This window comes from Bubalus kerabau, chromosome 11, assembly GCF_029407905.1.
Source record: "Bubalus kerabau isolate K-KA32 ecotype Philippines breed swamp buffalo chromosome 11, PCC_UOA_SB_1v2, whole genome shotgun sequence".
NCBI classification, from domain to species: Eukaryota; Metazoa; Chordata; class Mammalia; order Artiodactyla; family Bovidae; genus Bubalus; species Bubalus kerabau.
In genome coordinates this window covers 15,400,709-15,421,704 of record NC_073634.1, presented here as the reverse complement: position 1 = coordinate 15,421,704, position 20,996 = coordinate 15,400,709, and the positions used below count along the sequence as shown (strand labels likewise).

The 20,996-nt window shown below is 59.2% G+C and overlaps 1 protein-coding gene and 1 long non-coding RNA gene across 2 annotated transcripts; one reads left to right on the top strand and one right to left on the bottom strand.

Annotated features, from left to right (window-relative positions):
- Window positions 1-800: 800 nt before the first annotated feature.
- LOC129622871 (cytochrome P450 26B1) lies at window positions 801-19,732 on the bottom strand. The gene is made up of 6 exons (XM_055539674.1): window positions 19,529-19,732; window positions 15,844-16,068; window positions 6,660-6,935; window positions 6,235-6,390; window positions 4,578-4,862; window positions 801-4,222 (listed from the first exon to the last, which is right to left on the bottom strand). Exons 1-6 carry the CDS (start codon window positions 19,730-19,732, stop codon window positions 3,830-3,832), a joined length of 1,539 nt encoding a protein of 512 aa, XP_055395649.1. The 3' UTR covers window positions 801-3,829.
- Window positions 3,146-12,454, top strand: LOC129622872 (uncharacterized). The gene is made up of 3 exons (XR_008700158.1): window positions 3,146-3,244; window positions 6,645-6,798; window positions 12,177-12,454. It is a non-coding gene; the product is annotated as an uncharacterized LOC129622872 (long non-coding RNA).
- Window positions 19,733-20,996: the final 1,264 nt, after the last annotated feature.

Genomic DNA, 20,996 nt, shown 5'->3' with positions numbered 1-20,996 from the left:
CCAGGGCTGGGCCCCCCGGTGCCTGGTGTAGCTCCAGGGGCCACGGCTTTGCTACTCACTGCCCTCTCTCCCTCCCCACCCCCAGCCCCTTGTTCTAGGGACTGCCCTGGACGTTCCTTGTCTGGCACTGGACGATGTGTCTTTTGCAGAGTCATCTCTGGGCTCTATGACAGTCACAGAGTGTGAGAATGGGCAAAGAGGACATGGTTTTAGTCATCAAGTGGGCTTAGGGGTAGCCTGTGAGCTCTTCACTGTCCAGCCCTTAGCGTGTCTGACTCTGTTTAAGCCCTTTTGCAAACTGATTTGGTCCCAGAATCAATGCGTTCCTGTGACACCCATGAAATAGCCCTGAGAAGTGCCTCATGGAGTGTGAGACTGGAAGTCAGGAGAACTGAGTTCTGCTCTCCTATTTGTCATGTGGCTGTGAACATCCATGTCCTTACTTGTGTAAACAAGCCGGACTCTGCAGCACTCTGGTTGCCAAGACACCTGGCCCAGCCACGCGGCCAGGACTCAGCTCCCAGTCATTCCATCCCACATCAGGCTTCTGGGGCCAGTGACCATCCAAGTACACCCTCCACTCCCCGGGGGACCTGCTGCTCCCAGGACACAGCCACAGACCTCTGTGTGCCTTCACACGGGGAGTTGGTGGGGGGGGTGGCCTTTCAGGGCCAACCCTGAGGGGAAGATCTTCCTCCCTGAGAAGTGGGTGGGACTGGGTGTCGACGAAGGGACTGTAGGTGGCCAGGAGGACCCTTTCAGGGAGCTGAGAAAGCAGAGGCCAGAGAGCCAAACGAGGGTGAGTCTTCATGGTTTATTATGGAAGCCTATAAAAGAGCCACATTGAGTATTTCCAAAATCACAAAATGCACAACATTTTTTTAATATGCAACATGGAATATTATATACAGAGTGAAACCACATGACGGCAACAACACTCACACGGCACCAGGTTCATATCAAAACAAAACACACAAGTGCTTTTTTTCAATATTAAAACAACTGTGATAAAAACATATTAATATTTTGAACCATGTTTACAATAGAGGAAACAATTCATATTTTACTAAATAACAAATATTTAACAGCAAAAACTTTATACTAAATATCTATTTTGAATTATAACAAAAATAGTAATTATAATAGTTTATAAAGACAGACACAAAATTATAACATTTATGAAAAAACAAGTTTTGTGTATAAAATTAGAGCGATCTGGGCAGAGTCAAGATGAGGCCCAGAACACAGATGCCAGCGCCCAACATTGAAAGTGCTTCAATCCGCAAGCCCATGGCGTGAAGAGCTCTGTGGGGTTCTGTCTCTTTAATGTCAAGTTACAATAGTAGGAATGGTAAGTGAGGACACGTCACCCATCTAATGCTACCACTCTAAGACCTACGACAAGCACACAGACACAGATGGATGTAAAGAGGAGAGATGGATGAGCCTCGACATGGAAACCCTCCTGTCAGCCAGTCAAGAGCTTTCTTCAGTTCTATTCTTAACCCCTTTGAGACCCAGTGGGGTAAGTAATCCTTCTTCCCTCCCTCACAGGGATCCTCTGTCTTGCCTTCTCTGCCCCTCCCAGGCTGGTGGCCGAAACTGAAGACCACTGAAGCTTCCCACAGCCCTCCAGCTCCCTGCTCCTTGCCAGGGCCAGGCCTGGCGGGCTTCCTGGTGAATCTGCACTTACTGCAATCAAAAAGCAGTCAAAAAACAATTGGTTCGGGATAAGATGGGTCAGCGTAGAGGAGCAAGGACCTTCCAGAGACTGGGCTTTGTGTAGGGGATAAATTTTGGTGCACCATGCAGCTGTTTCGCAAGCTTTGATGAGTCCTTAACACGTTTTTTTGTGGGGTATTTTTTGCCTGTTTTTCAGAATGGGGTGGGGGGAAATTGAGAATTTTACTATTTTTTTTAATGTCAAGTTTTGTCAATAATGTCTGTGCTGCACTGGCTTTTTAAATGATGAAAAGGTAGGAACCGAATGAAATACTTGAGAATGGGTGTCATAGACCAGTCCGTGGGCACAAACCACTCCCGTAAAGCCCAGCACAAGGTAGGTGTGAGCGGGGGCAGGAGTGGAGGTCTGCCACCTGCCCTCTGAACGCCTCTGGGAAGCCACTGAGTCACTGCTGCGGAGAGCCCAGTGGGGGCACTGGTGCCCTGCGTTATTCTTCTGTGTGTTTTTCATTTTCTCCTAAAGAGGATTCATTTCTTTTATAACATCAAACACCAACAGAGAAACATGAAAATCAAAGAAAAGTTTGGAAACAGACAAAATCACTGAGAGACTCACCAGAGGCCCAAAACCATCCCGGGAGGCATCCCTAATTGCCAACACTCAAAATGCCAGTGGCAGGAGCTATTCCTCCTCCATCCCCTGACCGCTCATTTTCCACCAAATCACTTGACAAGTCGCACGTACCCTCCTCCTCAGCTCTCGCTGCAGCGCTCCCCACAGCCACCTCAAGCCGCCACCACGGCCGAGGGAGGGCTGCCTTCTGCTCTCACCTCCCCTGGCTTCCATCTGGTCCCCACACCCCTGAGCTGGGCTAAGCAGACAGTGGCATAGAGGTGGGAAGGGACTTCAGGGACACCTTTCCAAGGGCAAAGGGAAGGGTCAAGGGAGGGATGACGGAGGCCCTGGCTCCCCGTCAGAAGAACCCGTATCCTTCTCCATACTCACCAGCCAGCGTGGGGGGCACCGCAGTGGACAGTGACCACGTGGGAGCCGGCAGCAGCCCCAGGCCCCTGTGCTAGCGGTTTCTGACAGAGCGGCAGGGAGGCAGTGCGCCATCCCCCCCGGGTACACAAGCACACCCACTGGATCTCACCTCGGGGGTGAGGCTCCGAGGCTGAGCCCACAGAAGGTCTGGTGCCTGGGGGGCTGCTTGACCCTCGGCCGGCGGGGGCAGGGGCTGGGGGTTGACCACTTGCAGAAGTCCTGCCTGGGACAGCTGGGATGGAAGCCAGGGGATGGCGGAATGCTTGTTCCAGTCCCAGTAACACCAAGAGTCGGTTATACCAGTGAATAAATACGGGGGGTGGGGTACGGGGGTCAGCCCATGGGCAGAGGGCCTTGGGCGTGGGTGTACAGGGAGCAGGGTGGGCTCTGAGCCGCCTGGTGGAAAGGTGGGGGTGTCAGTGCGCATGCCCAGGGCCACCAGGGAGGATGCTGGGAGGACAGGGCCTGGGGCTCCTCTGCCCCAAGGTCAGAAGAGAGAAAAAGTAGCAGCAACAGGTAATTTCAAACGTCCCAAATGGCAGGGGGTGGGCCTCCAGGCTGGTGACAACCCATCCCCGCTCTGCCAAGGGTGACTGGCATTCTATTACCCACAATGCTGTTCCCCGCAGGCACGGGTGGCCACGCCGGGAGGGGCACTCGTCTGTCTGAGCCGGGGCAGCGGGGGCGGGTGCTGAAGAAAGGGCCACAGGGGGCACCTCTTTTTCTCCCTCCCCATGGCAACCACCTGACCTCAAACTAAAAGAGTCCAAAAGAAAAGGGAGGGGAGAGACCAGTTCAGAACATCACAAGCAAAGGCTGCAGCACAGCCGACGGTTAACACTGTGACGGGCATGCGGGGCCCCGGGGGGCCGGGGCCCTTTCCCGGGGGACTAAGCTGTTGGGAACCAGAGAGACTGGAGGGAGGCAGGGGTCGGGGGAGGGCCCCACCCCGGAGGCTGGCCCCCTTTTGACTTGGGGCAGGTTTTCAGGTAGGGGAACAGGGGAGGGCAAGGCCTGGGGGCCTACCCCTTCCCCGGGCTCCAGCCCCACCCGCACACAGGTTTATACCCTTCCAGCGCTCCCACCCCGAGGCCTGGAGCCTTAGACCGTGGCGCTCAGCATGGCCTCGGTCTCTGGCAGGATCTTGTTCTGGTTAGAGTCCAGGCCAAAGAACTTGACGCTGAGGCCGTCCACAGGGTGCAGGACGGGGACTAAGGTGATGCGGGGGAAGGTCCGGGTGGCCAGCTCGAAGCGGCTGGTGCTGGCCAGCTCCACTGCCAGCACCTTCAGAAACAGCTTGGCCAGGTGCTTGCCTAGGCAGGTCCGGACACCGCCGCCGAAAGGGAGGTAATGGAAGCGGCCGTCCTTGTCCTCACTCCGCGCCTGGCCGAAGCGGTCCGGGTCGAAGACGTTCACATCCTTGAACACGGGCGCCGTGTCGTGTGTGTCCCGGATGCTGTACATGACACTCCAGCCTTTGGGGATCTGAAAACCCTGGAGGCAAGGTGGGGGAAGGGACGGGAGCGGGTAGTGAGAACCAGAGGGGGTTTCAGAGGACCCAGGACCTTCTGCCTGCCAGCCTCCACCCAGATGTTCCCACTGGGGTCCCAGGGGCCTGGCCAGGCTCTCCTTTGGGCATGTCAGTCCACCTATTTATAGATGTCTCCAGGCAGCTTCACAGGACACCCAGGGGGGCTGCATCTGAGCCAGCATTTGGGGCAAAGACCCTCCCACCAGCCTGAAAGCTCCCTGAAAGTCAGCATCATCTCCCCATGAGACTGAGACTGAGGTACCCCACGGGGAGCTGGTCTTTCCCGTCGGCCCGCCCCACAGCCCATGGGAGTCTCACGTCGAGCTCGAAGGTCTGCAGCACGGTGCGGTAGCCGCCGGAGACCGGCGTGAACAGGCGCATGACCTCCTTAATAACGCAGTCCAGGTAGTGCAGCCCACTGAGCGTGTCAAGGCGCAGCGTGCCCTCGCAGGGGCAGCCGCCGCTGTGCAGGAGGCCCTTAGCCCGCAGCTCCTCCCGCAGCTTCTCCAGCACGGCCGGGTGCTTCAGCAGCTGCATGATAAGCGAGGTGCTGGCGCTGGCAGTGGTGGCGTAGGCAGCAAAGATGAGCTCCAGGGTCCCGTCCTGCAGCAGCGGAGAGGAGGCGCCGCTTGCAACCTGGGTTCAGCCTGGCGGCAGCCCCTCTCCACCCATATCCCCCCGACCCTGGGGCCATCTATCTGAGCCCTGGTGCTTCCTCTGAGCCTCACATTGCTGGGGCGTCGGCCACGGCGGACATAGGTCCAGTCCCCTGGCTGGGCAGAGGCACTAGCTTAAAAGTCCCCTGGGGCACGGCTGCTTCCCACTCACTGCTGGATTCCAGGGCTGGCCATCAGCCCTCATCAGTGCAGTGAGCTCACAGGAAAAAGAGCAAATCCCAGGGAGCAGGCACTGTTTGGGCCAGTAGAGTGTGCTGCAGGGTCTCCAGCTGGGCCTCCAGACTGGCAGCCCCAGCTCTTCCTCCCTCCTCAGGAGACGGAGGGAGGTGGCAGGTGGTCAGGAGAGCTGAGGGACTAAGGAGGCAGGAGGACCTGGGATGGGACCTGCAGTGAGAAGGCTGAGGCGAGGTGGCCCCCCGAGGACTTAGAGCCCCTCCAGGGCCCTCTGGGGAGCAATGGTGCCCCATGAAAAGGCCTCCCCAAACCGTCTCATTCCAAGCCCTGCATTTTACAAATGTGGACGCTGCGCCCAGAGAGCAGAGTGAACAAGTATGTCCCTTACTTGCCATGGCACTACCTACAAGTCACAAAACTTCTTATGAGATGGGGAAGTCTTTTGAGATCCTTTCTGGCTCATCAGAGATTTATAAACAACCAAAAAAAGGGGAAGCAGAGACAGGGATGGAGCAATCGGCAGTTCAGTGTACACGGGCACCTGGGAAGCATGTGGGCAGCAGAGTCTAAGTGAGGATGAACATCCGCCTCAAGAAAGGGTAGGCAGGAAGCCTTTCTTGGAGCCCAGAGAGGACAGTCCCGGAGCTGGCAGCCCAGCTGGATTTGGCCAGTGCCAGGCAGGCTGTGACTCCAACTTGAAAAGGTTGCTCCTCCCCAAGGGCTGAGGCCGCCCTCCAACAAGTGGCTTCTCCTGCTGGGCCTCATTTCCCTAGGTGAGCTCCTAAGGCTACAGTGACCATGAAAGGCACTGCGATAGTGAATACTGGACAGGGAAGGGCTGGGAGTGAGGAGCAGATGAGGGCATCGACAATGCCCCTGACGCCACAACTGTTAGGGATTTCTAGGATCCAATTTCCAGCATCTTTACCAAAATGGTAGAGGGAATTGTGGTGAGAGGGAGAGCCTGGGGCCCAGCTGCTGTGGGGACCAGTTCATCACCAGGACTCTGTGCACAGCAAGTCATGGGGAGGGAAGGGACGGCCCCACCCATATGGGTGCACATGCAGTCTTGGGGTGGAGTTCGGGCACTTGCGCTGCCTGGGCCGGGGGTTGGGGGGCCCCACCTTCAGCTCCTGCATGGTCATCTCCTTCCCGTGCTCCTTGCTGCTCTCGATGAGGATGTCCAGCGCGTCCGAGTAGTCCTTGCCCTGCGTGCATTGCAGCTTCTCCCGGATTGCCTTTTCCAGGCCCTTCTGTAGGGTCTGTCTTGCCTGAATGCCCTGAGGCAGGGAGGAGGCCATCTGGTTACCCAAGGGGAAGGGCAGGGTCACCAAGGGCCTCCTCCCAAGGTCTGGCAAGGTGTGGTAGGGAATCCTCTGAGAATTTCCCATCTAAGCAGCAGAGACCCCAGGTGAAGGGTCCACCGTGCCCTCCCACTGAAACCCCTCTCTGCCAATGTGACCAGTGACCAGCTTAGCGGTCAGTTGCCCCTCCCTGAGGGGAGCTCACGGATGCCCATCTCTTCTCTTCCCAGGTCCTGGGTGCTTACCCGCCGGTAGCCACTAAAGGGCAAGTCAACGGGCAGAGAGAAGACGTTCTCCACAAACTGCTGGTAGACCTCGAAGAGGTGCCCCAGGTCCTCCTCGGGGATGCTGAAGCCCAGCAGCACGCGGATGGCCATACGGAAGGTGAGCTTCTGAGCCTCCTGGTACACGTTGATGGCCTCGGGGTGGCTGCTCCAGGCACGCAGCGTGTCCTGGATCACCAGCTGGATCTTGGGCAGGTAGCTCTCCAGGGCCTCGTGGCTGAAGATCTTAGAGAAGACCTGCAGAAGAGTGAACTGGTTAGATGGACTCGAGCCTGCCCAGCCAAAGCGCAGTCCCCATGACCACGATTAGGGAAACTCCAGGTCCTTGCCCTGACTAGCCTCAGGCCTTCCAATCTTCAGTCACAGTCCCTCTGCTGGCTCCTCCGCTCTGAGCCCCCCTCCCACTGCCCAAGTCTTGAAGGGAAGGCAGGACAAGGACGGGATTAAAACAGTTCACAGAGTTGGGACATTCAACATCACTCACAGGGTGACCTGAGCTGTCCTTCCTTACTGAAGCCCCAGAAAGCATGTGCTCCAAACAATGGCAAAGCCCGGAGACCCGGCAGTCCAGCTGCCAACAGGTCTGCAAGGCCATGTGGCCATACCAGCATGAGGGGCAAAAAAGAGGGGGCTGGGCAGGGCTGGAGGGGAGGCTACCCCTCCACTGCAGGGGCCATTCCCGAATGCCTAGGCCATGGCATAGATGTGCCCAGCAGGAAGAGAACACAGGTGAGTGGACTGCACGAGGAAGAGGTAGAAAGCAGGAGGCGGCTCTTTTATTCCACTGATGGGAGAACAAGAGAATCTAAGGCTAGACTGCAAGTAGAACTTCCTGAGACCCAAGGCTGCTCTCACTCCCTGCGAAACACCTATTGGGTGGAGATCCTAGGGAGTCTGTTACTGTGCCATCCAGAAGTCTTCACTGTGACCGGGTCTGGAGGCAGGGGAATGGAGGTAAGGCTTTTCACCTCAAAAGATCAGAAAGCCAAACAGAAGGTCTTTTAATTCCCTGCATCTTCCCAGTTCATTTTAAGTAGCCAGTGAGTCTCTGCTTCCACTTCCCTTGCTTTCTGTCCTCGCAATTCCTGAGCAAAGAAGTCCTTAGCCCCCCTGCCCCGCCTTACCCAGATGCCCCTGTGCATGGTTTCACGTTGCTGCCCAAGGTGTAGAGGAGAGGGTGAGATGTGAGTTTATTTACTGGTGGCCTGTGGGTCTCACTGGCAACCAACAACCTCTAGCCCCAACCCCTGGAGAAAGAAAGAAGGGGTGCTCCCACCAATGCCAAGGGAAAGGTCATCAGGAAAGGCAGAGAGGGGAGGGGCAGAGCAGAGAAAGGAGACAAATATCCCTCTAGCCACCCCCAATCAGCCCCACGCAACCACACACACGCGCCCGCCCTCCCCTCCTGCCCCCAAACACAACCACCGCACAAACTGTAAATGTGAGAATTTCCCCTGCAGTCAGCTCAAGAAGGAAAAGGTAACATTTTCCTGGCCCTGGCCCTGCATGGCTAATGGGAGGGCTGGTTTGCAGAAATAACAGGGCTGGCCCTTCAGTGGCCCAGCCAGACGCTCACAATAGCACTTTCATTCCGAAATTCCCGGTGGGCAAAGGGCGGGCGGAGGCGGGGGGGGGGGGGGGGGGGGGGGGGGGGGGCGGGGGAGGGAGGCTGGTGAGGGGCAGAAAAACCAGCACTGTTTGGGGCTGCTCCTGCTACTAAGGGACAGCTGAAATGTAGCAGGATGAGGGGAGGTGGCAGGGGCAGCCCAGGCCTGGCCAGGTCACTCACACCTTGCTCAGCCGTGGGGGCCCGGGGAATTTCCAGGGCCACCTCCCTCCAGCGTGCTCTCTGCCTCAGCAACCCCCCTCCAACCCTGGTGTTCTTAGGATTCCAGGTTCCACTCCTGGTCCAAGAGTTTTATGGGTAGGAGCAGGGCACTGCCCCAGAACCCAGCACCAGCTGACTAGGGGCCCTTATAAAATAGCAAAGAGCCCACAGAAAGTGGTCCATGGGAGCCAAGCAGGCTCATGAGGGACACAGGATGATAATTCTGTGGCTGCCAGGCCTCTGTGGGGAGGCTGGAGGTAGGGCAGGCAGGGACGGTGGGGGCACCATGCCTGGCCAGAGCCAGCCAGTGCAGAGCAGAGTCAAGGGCACTACCCTGAAGGAAACGGAGCGGTGGCTGGCCAGGGCCCCCAGCACACAGAACACCTGGCCACAGAAGTGGGCATGTGGAGGGGGAGGGGGAAGCAAGCCGAGGACCACGCTGACGAGGATCAGCCAAGGTCAAAGCCATCGAGGCTCCTAAGATGCAGTGGTGGCGGGTCAGTCGCTAAGTCATACCCGACTCTTGCGGTCCTGGGGACTGCAGCCTGGCAGGCTCCTCTGTCCATGCAGTGGGTGGTAGAAAAAGGCAGGCCTGGCACCCGGAAACCTGAGTTTTAATCCCAGATCATCCACCAGCTCACTGTAGGATCATGCCCAAATCACCTCCTGGCCTCAGTTTCCTCATCTGTAAACTGGTGAGGCTGAACCAGGTGACCTCTGAGGTTCCTTTCAATGTACAAATCACATAAACACCAATATCCATGTGTCCCTAAGTAGACACTATCCCTTCAAAGCCCAGAATCTGGTATAATCACGTGGTATAATTGCCTGCTGGGCCCCTACTCACACACTCTGTATGGGCTACAGTGGCTCAGGAGGGGTCACTCCAGGGCTATGAAAAAGGGAGCTCTGAGGGACCCCACTGCACCCCAAGGAGTGGCCAGGCAGGACCCAGGGACAAGCCCTGCCCTGTCCCAAAGGTTACATTCCCTGCGCCCTCTAGCGATGGCTGGCTGAATTGCTCCTACTCAAGCCTTGGGAGCCACGGACAACAGGAGGGACCCAAAGGGACCTGGGACTGAGCAGAGCGATTCCAGAGCAGGGGGTCCACACCTGACGTCCAAGTGGGAAGGGGCCCTGAGCAAGGCCAGAAGCTGAAATGACCCCAGGATGCCTGAATCTGCAGGCTCTTTGAGGTGGGGCTTCTGAAAGAAGTGCAGCCCCAACCAGGGCCCTTATCTTGACCCATCCAGGAGTCTAAGTGGATGCTCTGGGATCCCTTTACTCCTGGCAGTCCCATGATTCTCCTTAGAGGGCCCCTGAAGGGGAAAAACTACCCAAATGAGAAGCTAAGCAAAGGCAGGTTGCGGGCACTCTAAGCTCAAGGGGCTTTGCTCCGTGGTCATGAAGACCATGCTCTTGCCTCCTGCTCAGCTGTTCCACAGGCATCGGGGCCTCCCAGGCGCCGGGAAACTCCAGGGCCTCATCCCTGGGACCGTGCCCAGGGTTAACAACGCGGGCGCTTCCCAAAGCTGGGGCAGCCCAGAAACCACCGCCCACCACAAAGCCCAGGAGGAGGCGGAGGTGTTGGCCAGGGCAGAGGAAGGCCGGGGCTCATGGGGGCGGGCAGGGTCAGCACTCGGGCACTGGGGAAGGCGCCGGCGGAGCAGCTCTGGGTGAGGAGGGGAAGGGTGTCCCGAGGCCCCAGAGTCCATGGCCTGACCGCAGTCGCAGCGGGAGCCAGCACTGCTTTGTTTCCCTCTGGGGCTTCCCTGGGAATTCCCACAAGTGAGCCAAGAATGCTGGACAAAGGTCACCAGGAACCAGCCGGCTCTGCAGAGCCCAGAGCAGCAGGTAGGGAACGCCCCATGGGGTTGGTGCTGGGAGGGCAGGGCGCAGGAGACCTGGGAACTTCAGGCACAGACGCCTGAGCAGGATGGGCTCCAGCCTTGAAGGATGATATGCTTGGAAACCCTCCCCCTACCTCTACTGGCTTTCCCAGCAATGCAGTTGGCTCAAGAACCCCCATCCCTGGTTCTTCCTCTCCCTGGAATAAAAGTGGATTCCACAGCGGGGGCTGGGGTAACCACCAGGGGGCTTGTCAAGGCTCAAATTCCCTGTGATTGTTTCTGCAAATGTCTCCCTCACACCCCAAGGCCCCCGTCCCCACATCTCACCCTGGTAGGAGAGTAGATCCCCAGGCCCCCAGAGCCCTGTGCTGATCCACTCAGCCAGATAACTGCCCCTTCACAACTGGATGGATGCAGAGAAAGATGGGCAGCCTCAGAAGCTGGAAGAGCCGGAGAGGGAACCCACTCCCCGGGCCAGTGACTCAGACTGGGAGGAATGGAAGCGGCTGCCCGGGAGGGTGGGGGCCCGGGCAGGCCACCCCGCCAAGCCACCGGAGCCGCAGCCTGCGGACTGGAAAGAATAACAGAGGGCGGGCAGCCGCTGAGGCAGCTGTCCGCACAGCACAGGGGTGACGCCAAGGTGTGTACTTTATACTCAAGGAAGGGGGAGGACAGGAGAGGACGTCACCCTTTGGCTGCCTGGCATTTCCACTGGACCTCCACTTCACCTTGGCTGCCTCCTGAGTCAGGCCCCACTCAGACCCTCTGATGGGGAGGTGCTGGCCAGACACCCCCCTCCCCCGCCCTGCCCAGTCTGTGCATGCCCTTCTGGGTCCTCAGCACCTGTGGGAACAGAGTTTCTGTCCCCTGTTTGAGAACAGCTCTGACCGTCTCCCCTAACTCTTCCACACACAACAAAAGCACCCAGTGCGTGAGGGGAGGGCAGCACTTGGTACATCCCTGCTGGGCCACAGACTCTGAGACAGTCTTCTCAGACCCTTCTATCCCTCCTCCAGCCAGAGACAAACCCCCTTGGAAAGCTGAGGCCCAAAGCAGGAAGAGCCTCCCAAGGTCACAGTCCCGGGCATGACTGGCCACACTCACCAGGGTCCCTGAATACCCAGTCTCCCACCACTCCAAACCCACTGAGCCAGGCTCTACCAGTCCTGGGGACTCCAATGTATCTATGAGCCTGAAGGGGACGCTCCTCAAGGGCCCAAGTTTATTCTAAGGGTAAGGCCAGCTGTTTTGGCTACTCTGGTTTACTCTCAAACCTTGTCAGCCCCTGGGGGACACCCCCAACCTCTGCCCGTCAGCCTGGGGCACCTGGAACAGATACAGCAACCGGCATAGAGGGCTCAGGGCCGGAGCAGACCCCGGCCAAGCCTCCCTGCTGCCGGCCAAGGCCACAACTGCCTCCCAAGGCTGGGAGAGTGAGCACATACCTCAGCATCACAGTCTTGGATCCATCCCTCCCTGGGAGGAGGACGCAGGAGGGAGAGGGAAGGGAGAGGACAGCCCCCACACCACTTGCCTCTGCCCGACACAAGGGTACACAGAGGGAGGAGACCACTCCCAGGCGCCCTGGCAGCCAGCCGTGGGCACCCTCCCCCGCTGACCTTCAGAGACATCCGCTCCTGTCAACCGCCCCCTCAGAAGCCCCTGATGCTACAGTAACTTTTGGTGAAGGACCTCCGCTGGCCAAACAAAGGCTCTGAGCCTACGCCGGAGGTGGGGGAGGCGGGTCAGCTCCCAGGAGCAGGGCTGCCTGGCCATTCACTGCCTTCCCATTCAACCCAGGTAGGAGCTTCTGCCCTGAGCCGACCCTGATGGACATGACTTTGGAGCCAGAGGCTGTGCACTGGTTCAAAGACCACCTGGAGCCGGTCTGAGCTGGCCTCCCTCAGGATCCCGCAACCGCGGCCCTCTTGGCTCTGCCCTCCTGCCGAAGCACCTCCTGGTCTCTCTATCCTGACACAAATCCCAGCACACACAGGATTTCTGAGAGAAGTGCAATGAGCCTGAGCTTGAGCTCCATCCCCACCCAGGGGGCCGAAAGGCTAAGTCTGTGAGGAGCCCTAGGTGGGTGGGCAGAGTTTCTTAATTCCTACCCCCAAAACCTGAGAAGCTGTTCCCCTATCTCAGTCATGGCCACAGAAGTCCCTGAGCCAGGGGTCAGAGTAGGAGGGGCAAGAAGACCACTCCTAGGGTCTCTCCAGTCTAGAGTTCCAAAGCTAAGTTCATCCCTGGGATGCACTCTGATGCAGAGAACTCCAAGTTCTCTGGCAGAATCTCAGGGCCACTGCCTGAAATGCCCTGAAGATGCTGGCTCTTTGGTGTAAAGAAGCCAGGCCCTAGCTCCAAAGAAAAAGAGGAAATGTCTGATCCTGGTGTGTGGGGTTCGGCACTGGATGCTTCCAGGATGACACACGACAACTCCCTGTCCCCCTCCTCTGTGTCTCTGGTAACCCTCCCCTGATCTTCTCTACTTCTCTCCATGCACTCTTCCAGGGCAACCCAGCCTCTCCACATACATAGACAGATGCAGTCCCTCCCCTCAAAATCAGAGACTCCCTAGGCCCCAGGGAGGGGAGGCGTAACAGAGGAGGGGGACGCAATCTCCGGTGGTGGCTGTGACCACACTGGCCTGGAGTCCAGAGAGGATTCTGTTAGACTGGGCGAGGTGTTCTCCCGGGCAGCCCTACCCTTCTGGGCCCTAGACCACCAGGGCAGCCTGGACAAACACCTGGACTTCAGCAATGACTGTGAGGAACCCCTTCCCAACACATCTGGTCAGACCTCCCAGAGAAGGGGTGGGGTACCTGCCCCAATGGAAATAATGACGCTCCTAGTTCCCCACCAGCAGGGCCTCACTACACCTGGGCCCCACTGCCTGAGAGTACATGCTACCCTCGGCAGGGTCCCTGCTTGCAGTGCAGGCTGGATAAGGCAGCAGGAGTGCCACAGGGCAGCCCCAACCCTGGCCAAATTGGGTCTACCAGGCACTGGGTCCAGCAAACAGGCCATTCTCTCCAGGACCCACATGTGTGCCCCTGAGTATTCTCTTCTCATCCCTCCAGCTAGATTCCACTTTTCAAGGGCAAGGACCTTGCCTTTATGTTTGTATACCTACCTACCTTCTGTGTTTGTTTCTAGCCCAAGCCCTGCTATTTAACTCAGTAAACTTAAGCTGACGGAACACCAATTAATGATCTGGGGGAGAAGGACCTTTTCATCTGTCTTTTTAACTTAAGACACACACATGCCACATAACAAGACCACCACCTGTACACACAGAGGGTCCCCAAGTCTCTGTCAGGATGAGCTGGTCTTTGGCTGCTCCCGACCCCCAAGGAGCTAGAGGGCAAGGGTGCCAGGCAGAGGACACTATCCATGGCTCCTCTGTGATCCAGCTTTCTGGACTCTCAGGTCCCACCACCTAACCCTGTCCCTCAGGCTTCCTTCCCTGAGTATTCCTCCAGCAGCATTCTTTGTGTCCCCCCTCCCCCACCCTCCCTGCCCTTCTTCCAAACGGACCACAGAAAGCAAAACCCTCGGGGGCTTTCCAGGAGGGCCCTGCCCCACCTGAAGGCCTACAGCCAAGTCAGGCAGAGGGTGAATGCAATTGCAAGGCAAGAGCCTCCCCGCAAACCTTCCACATCCCCAGGGTCTCACACTCAGGTCCTGACCAAGCTTGCTTTCTCCCAGCACCGCCCCCACCCCAACCTCCATCTCCACCCTCAGCTTCTGGCAGCCGCGTGTGGTTAGGGCTGAGCAGGCTCTCCTTGGTGACTTGGAAACGCTCTTCCCAGAGACGCCAGTGTTGCAGGCCCTGCCCTGCCTTTTCCTCTTTCCCGACCTGTTTCCCGACCTCAGGGAGTTGGTGATGGACAGGGAAGCCTGGACTGCTGCATGAAGTCCATGGGGTCGCAAAGAGTCGGACATGACTGAGCGACTGAACTGAACTGAACTGAACTGACCTGTTTCAAGTCCCTCAACCTCTCTAAGCCTCAGGGTCCTCTTCTGTGGGCGGAGGACAAAAATGGCTTTCTAAGCCACATTCTTTGGAGCTGGGTTTCTGAGTCTCGGGCTCTCTCCTAACTCTTTAAAATAAACTTTTGGTGGAGTTACACCAAAAGAAAAAAAGAGGTGTTTGGCAGCCCCCTCCCCACCACTCCCGAGAACCCTCGCCATCTGCCCCCGGGCTCTGTTAGCTGCTTCCGGCTCCAGTGAAGCAGCTGGACAGACTACTTCAGAAGCCCTTTTCCCAGCCCCTGAAATGCGTGCTTTTCAGGGGCGGGGTGGGGGTGGGTGTGTGCAGACCAGTCCCCTCTGATTTTTCCTCCTTTTGTCTGTTACGAAGAACTGCTCTTCGCGGGCCGTTCGGAAGACATCGAATTCTATGAGATGAATTCCTCCGTTCACACACAGACTTCCGGCGGAGGGGGCTGCCCACCGTGGCCCTCTCCTGTCTCCCGGGCTCTGCCACTCTTCCCGGAAATCACACGCTGCTTCTCCCTTTCCTCTAGGTTTCAAACCTGGTGAGTCCTCTGACCCAGTGGAAAAAATGAAGGGAGGGGAGGTCGTGCAGCGCCGCCTTCCCCTGTCGCGGCCGCTTTAAGCCGGCGGGCCGGCGCCCCGCCCGCCGGCGGCTCAGCTTTCGGGTTACTGCAGTTCAAACAGCACGTGCCGCCCGCGCTCGGAGCCGCGGCGGCGGCGCAGCTCTGGGAGGGGGCGGGGGAGGCTTGCTCCGTGCGCGCTGGCTCGCCTCCTCCTCGCCTCTTCCAGGCGCTCGGGAAATCCACAGGATAAACACCCACTTTCTCTTCCTCTTTATGGGAGGGGGGTAGGTGCGCTTTGATCCCCCGCCGCCTCCTCGGCTGTTATCCCACCCCTCGTACTTCCCCCTCGGCCAGATCCGAGCGCGGTGGCCCAAATTTCACCTCGCCCCTTCCAGGCAAGGCCCAGCAACCTCTGTCACAAGGTGCCCCCAGCCGCCCGCGCCTGCTTGCGGTGCCCTTAAAGCAACCTGCAGTAGGGGAGGCTAGGTGTGATTTTAGAATGAGCCGTTTCTAGTCCTCGGGATTCCAAGGGGCGATAAGGAGGAGCGCTGGCCACCCTCCGCCCTCTCTTTTTGTCCAGGTTTGTGGAGCACGGCGAGGACAGGCTTTGGACGCCCCTATCGCCACATGTTCAAGTTGTCCAAACCAACTCCCAATGACCCTCCCTTTGGGCCTGATAGCGCGCACGGTGCTGTGGGTCAGCAAAAGGGCAGACCCGGAGGAGGCCTGTGCAGGCCCTGGATCTGGGGTCGCAGCTGTCTAGGCAGGGAGCTTCGGGATTCTCCCGCATGGTGTGCGAATACGGGTGCGGATTCTGGTGGGGACGTCCCCGGGGCCCCAAGAACTCCTTACTCCGAGGGGGTGCACGCGAGAAGAGGATCAGAGCACGGTTGCGGAGCTCTTACCTTGCGCTTGTTCCGGTGGATATCGCCGATGGAGTTGGACACCGTGTTCGGGCCCAGCAGCATGCGTGTGCTACGTGGCCACTCGGTGCTCACGAGGTGGTGCTCGCCCATGAGGATCTTGCGTACATTCTCTGCGCCCGTCACACGGATTAGCGGCCGCCCGAGCAAGTGCGTCTTGAACACGTTGCCATACTTCTCCCTCCGCGACGACTGGAAGCCAGAACCCTGCAGGGGCCACGCAAGAAGTTTCTCAGGGCCCACAGCGCTAGATGGGACGTCCAGGAGGCCCAGCCTCGAGGGCCCGCGGGGGAGGGGCGAAGGACCCCACCTCGGGCACCAGTTCCCTGCCCTCCCCTATCCCACTCACACACATACGCACGCACGCACGTAGGTTTTATTTTTCATAGCATGCACGAGAACTGGGAAGTGGGGCCTAGAGGATAATAAATAATGCAAGGGGGCGAGAGGCCCAGGGCACCCCGCGGGAGGCTTTTTAGTAATGACTTGAGGGAGGGAAAAGGTATCACGGACCGCGAGACCCTAAACTAGAGCCTCCGCCTCCCCCCTCCCTCGCCTCGCGCTCGGGAGACTCGGAATAAATATTTCCAGGCTCGCGGCCACGGGCTGGCGAGACCCCGCGGGGTGGCCGCAGGCCAAAGATTATTTATAGCGGCGAGCGGTCGGTGCCCCGAGGCAATCACTACAGATGGAGGTTGGGGTTTCCTCCGTTCGCGGGTGTGGGCCTCGAAGGGACCCGGCGGCCCTCTGAGAGCTCCGCAGGGTAGAGTCACGGGCCCGGAGCCGCGATTTTCGAATGCAATTTGCCCCGAAATAACTGAGCAGGACTTTCGTCGCCGCCTTGGAGTTTGGAACTCGAGCGCAGAGGAAGGCGCTTCCCGCGGGGCGGGGCGGGGCGGGGCTGGGCGGCCGTCACAGGTAACCGGATCCCCGGCGGCGGCGCGAGCCGAGCAGAGCCAGGCCCCGGCCCGGGCCGGGCGCTCGGAGGAGCTGGCGGTGCTGGCCCCGCGAGGGTACCGGAAACCGAGGGGACCTACGAGGGGCGGGGGCAGGGGCGTCCCGCTCACCTTTGACGTCGTTGCTCGCCACCCAACCCCGTATTAACCCTTCTCCGGCCGCGGCTGCAACCGGGTGAAGGGGGAGGGGCGCCACCTGTCAGGCTGTCCCGCCCGCCCGCCAGCAGACGTGCGGATGCGGGCTCCAGACCTGCGGGGTCATGCATCCCCCGAAGGGACCCTCGGCTTCCTCTTTTCCCCGGTTGGTCCCCCTCCTCACTTTCCTTTCTTCGGCGGAAAAGTATTCGCCAGTTAGATGTGTACACACCCCAGCCCCGCCGAAAAGTGACTCTGCAGAACCCGGAGCCCTAATCACTTTTCCACATGTGCCTCCGGCCCAGGCGCGCGACAGGGAGCGAGCCCGGAGCGCCCGCGCCTCCAGGTTGGCGGGTGGGGGAGAACTCCCGCCACTCAGCGGCACTTCTAGGCGGCGTCTACCCCTTTAAGAGAAATCAAGGCGAGGGTGGAGGTGCGACCAAAGGGGGTTGTGGAGCGGGGCTCCTTCGCTCTGCCCGAGGTACCGGTCTCTCACTCCGTCTGACTCTCCTTCGCTCCTCTCCTGCGTTTCCTCTGTTTTTCTTTTCTTTCGACACAAAAGTTGGGTTGTGAATTTTCCGAGGTCGCCGCCGCCTTTCTCCCGCCGCACCACCCCCCCGCCTCTGATCTGCCTAACTATAATTAAAGTGCGTTTTTTGTGGTATTAATAAAGGGTTATTTGTCCGCCGTTTCCACGGTCTTCACAAAGAGGACTTTCATAGGGGCGGCCGCTCGGGCCGCGAGTCCAATTTATACAAAAATGTTGTATTTTTAGCCCTGGGCTCTGTTTAGATGGCGCACGGTGGAAACGGAGAGCCCTTGGAGGTCCCCCAGTAAAATCTGATAAATGACTCCGAAAAAATAAAGCTGGGATTCAGAGGGTTCCCATTAACCCCTTCACTGCTCCTCTACACGCATCTCTCATTACCCGCCAGCCGGGAGGGTCAAGGGCCCCCCGGGGGCGGACGGATGGGGAGGCGTAGGCCTGCTTCCCCCTCCCCATCTTACGTGCGAGTTAGACGCGGAGCCCCAGAGGCCCTTGTGGGATTCGGAGAAAAGGTCAGGGGGACGTTGGTGGCCGGGGGAGGGGGGTAAAGAAAAGGGGGGGCCAGACCGCGAATTCGGCAGATTGGCTATAACAAGGCAGGGGCCGACGCCCCTGTGAATTATTTTATTTCCTAAATTCTCGGCCAAAAGCCTAGACCACCGCTGCAGTTAACCCTTTAAGTGTGTTGGCACGGGAGAGGCCCTGGGGATTTCTTCATGGCGGTGGGGGCGGTGGGGGTGTAGGTCTCACTGGTTGAAATGAACCCCACCTTGCTGCACGAACCCCAAAGAGATGAGTTTGATTCGGGACTTGGGAAGACCACTGGGGAGAGGAACCTCGCGTACCCCTCCCACCCCAGCTCTGCTGTCAATTGGCTCCGGGCGGGGCGGGGCTGCGCTGGGTGTCTGTGTGTGCACGCGCGGATTGCACGCGTCTGTTAATTTCAAGCCAAGCTTTCGCACTTCTAAACCCACAGGTCTCTGCCTTCACCTCCCGCCTCAGCTTTCCTGGACCTGGACTGTCTGTTTCAGTACAGCCATCCTTCTAATTCTCATCAGCATCTGCCAGACAAACCCGCGTGCACACGCGCACGCAACACACCTCCCGCGGTTAACCCAGAGGACCCCCATCCCAAAGAAAAACCTGCTGTTTAACACATTGCAAAAGCGATTGTCTAGCGCTTGAGGAGGTTAATTCCAGATTAATTTCCCCATTACCTACCTGGGTCTGGTCCCCGACAGGCCCACCCCCATTATCGCCGGCAGTGTGGTTTGTAAGGCGTCTAACAACAAACACAAACGCTCTCTATGGATCTCACACACCTCTCCCAAGTTCCTCTCCCCTGCTAAACTGTCCCCACCCAGTAAGTAAATAGACCCTTTTCTCCGAAAGTCGAGAAACCTCGGGTCTCAGGCTTCTCATTTTCCATGGGTTACCTCCTTCTTCCCCCACCACAAAACACACACACTTTCTCGCACCGTGGACCAGGGCAGTAGTACCTGGCTTGGCCAGTACGGGACGCGGCGGGAACAGAGCCCGGGTCTTAAAGCGGCAATCCCGGCTGCCACTGGCCCACTCTTTCTTTCCCTGACTCGGTTTTCGGGTCCCAGGTACACCGACAAAGACGGGGAAGTCGACAGCGACTGGGACGGGAACGCTAAGGAGAGGCGAAAGCGGCTCAAGACGGGACGCCCCCTCCGACTCGCGCGGCTCGGGAAGCCCCCGGGACGCTAGACGCACCCCTGCTGAGTCGCTCGCGGCTGGAAAAAGTCGGTCTTGGGAGCCCTCTGGGATCCAGGGACCTCTCTTACCACCCCCCTTGAACCTGCGCACCCGGCGCCAGCGGGCTCAGAACCACGCCACAGGCGGGCCGGGGAAGCCCGGGCGGCTCAGGCGGAGAGGAGGGAAGGGGCGGGGCGGGGACTGGTGCCTTCAGGCTCCCGGCGCCCCCTGGCCGGCCCGCGGCTCCATCCGCCCGGTGCTCACCGTTAGCGGAACCTGGAGAGCAACGGAGTGAGTGCGCCCTTACCTGTAGCAGCCAATGGCCGGTCTCTCCGATGAGCGGGAAGCCCATGGAGCCTTTAGGGATGGGCAGCTTGCAGCTCTTGTCGCGGGTGGCAGCCCAGCGCAGCTGCCACAGCTGCTGCGACACGGCCAGCAGCAGCGTCACCGACACCAGGCACGCGGCGAGGGTGGCCAGCGCCGACACCAGCTCCAAGCCTTCAAAGAGCATGTTGGCGGCCGCTCGGGGGATTGGCTGTGCGGGCCTCGGCGGGGGAGGGGAGGGCCAGACGAGAAGGGACGCGAGCGGCGGGGGAGGGGAGGCTTCGGCCGGGGGTCCTGGCACCTCCAGCCGAAACAGAGAAGGAGCAAGGGGCCGAGGGAAGGGAAGTGGAGGTTGTAAGGGAAGAGCAGAGGGGGGCGGGAAATCGCCTAAAAGAAGAGAGAGAGGAGACACGAGGCGACTCGGAGTGTAACTTTGTTTGTTTGTTTGTTTGTTTGTTCCCTTATAGCGGGCTTAGGGGTTGCTCGAGGGGTGGCGAGACGAAGTCGTGAATCAAGCTGGTGGGTTGGCTCTCCCCGCAACCATCACACTCGGAAAACTTGGGGAAAACTTTGTCCAGCGGGAGCCTCTCTCTCGTAAGCCCCTTCCCCTGTTTGGGAAAAAAAGAAGAAGGGGGACAGAGAACTAGCGGAGAGAAAGTGCAATGGATTTGTCAAAAGTTTTCCCCTCAAATTCCTAGGTTTAAAAAAAAAAGGAAAAAATCCTGAATCCCCAAATTCCAACGAACCCAGAAACTTTGGGTGCAAGGGGGAAGGCTCCCCGGCTGAGGCGAGTGGAGAGGCCGAGCTCAGCGCCTCTGGGCTGCCCGGGGCGGCGCGCCGGAGCCCCGGAGCCGCCGCTGCACCCCCGAGGCGGGCGCGGCAGGCGAGGCGGCGAGGCGGACGCGGGTGCGGAGCCGGCGGCCCGCGGCCCGGACGGGACGCAGCCGGCGACAGAGCCCCGGGCGGGCGCTGGGGCGGCGGCGGCGGCGGCGGGCGGGAGGGGTGAGGCGGGGTGGGGTTGGGGGAGGAGGTGAAAACCCGAGCTGGGCTATTGTATCAATTAAGAAAAGGCAGTCCGTCCCGGGACGCGGTCTCTCGGCTCTGGAGTTGCTGCTGGGGAAAGAAAGGGGGGAAAAAGAAAGGAAGGCAAAAGGAATGAAAGAGGGGGGAAAAGCCGGAGGCAGGATTTCAGGGCTGATGGTTTTAAAAGCTTCCCTCAATGTGAATTTGTGCCTCTGAGAGCCAGGCGATGCGTGTGTTTATATAGAGGCGGGAGGCTGCGCCGTGGGCGCTCCGCCAGGGCCCCCCCCTCCCACCCCCACCCCCCAACCCTCCCCACCACCCCCCCGCCGCGCTCTCGAAGCCGGAGGCGTGGTGAGAGGCCGGCGGCCGGAGCGTGTGAGCGCCCGCCGGCCTCCTGCCCCGCCCCGGCCGCCCGCAGCCCGCCGCCC

Coding starts and splice junctions, on each gene's coding strand:
- LOC129622871 (XM_055539674.1), bottom strand. CDS start 19,732: ATGCTCTTTGAAGGCTTGGAGCTGGTGTCGGCGCTGGCCACCCTCGCC. Junction 6,936..15,843: donor TCCACCGGAACAAGCGCAAG/GTAAGAGCTCCG, acceptor ACTCTTCTGCAG/GTCTTCTCTAAGATCTTCAG. Junction 4,863..6,234: donor TGACCATGCAGGAGCTGAAG/GTGGGGCCCCCC, acceptor CCGCTGCTGCAG/GACGGGACCCTGGAGCTCAT.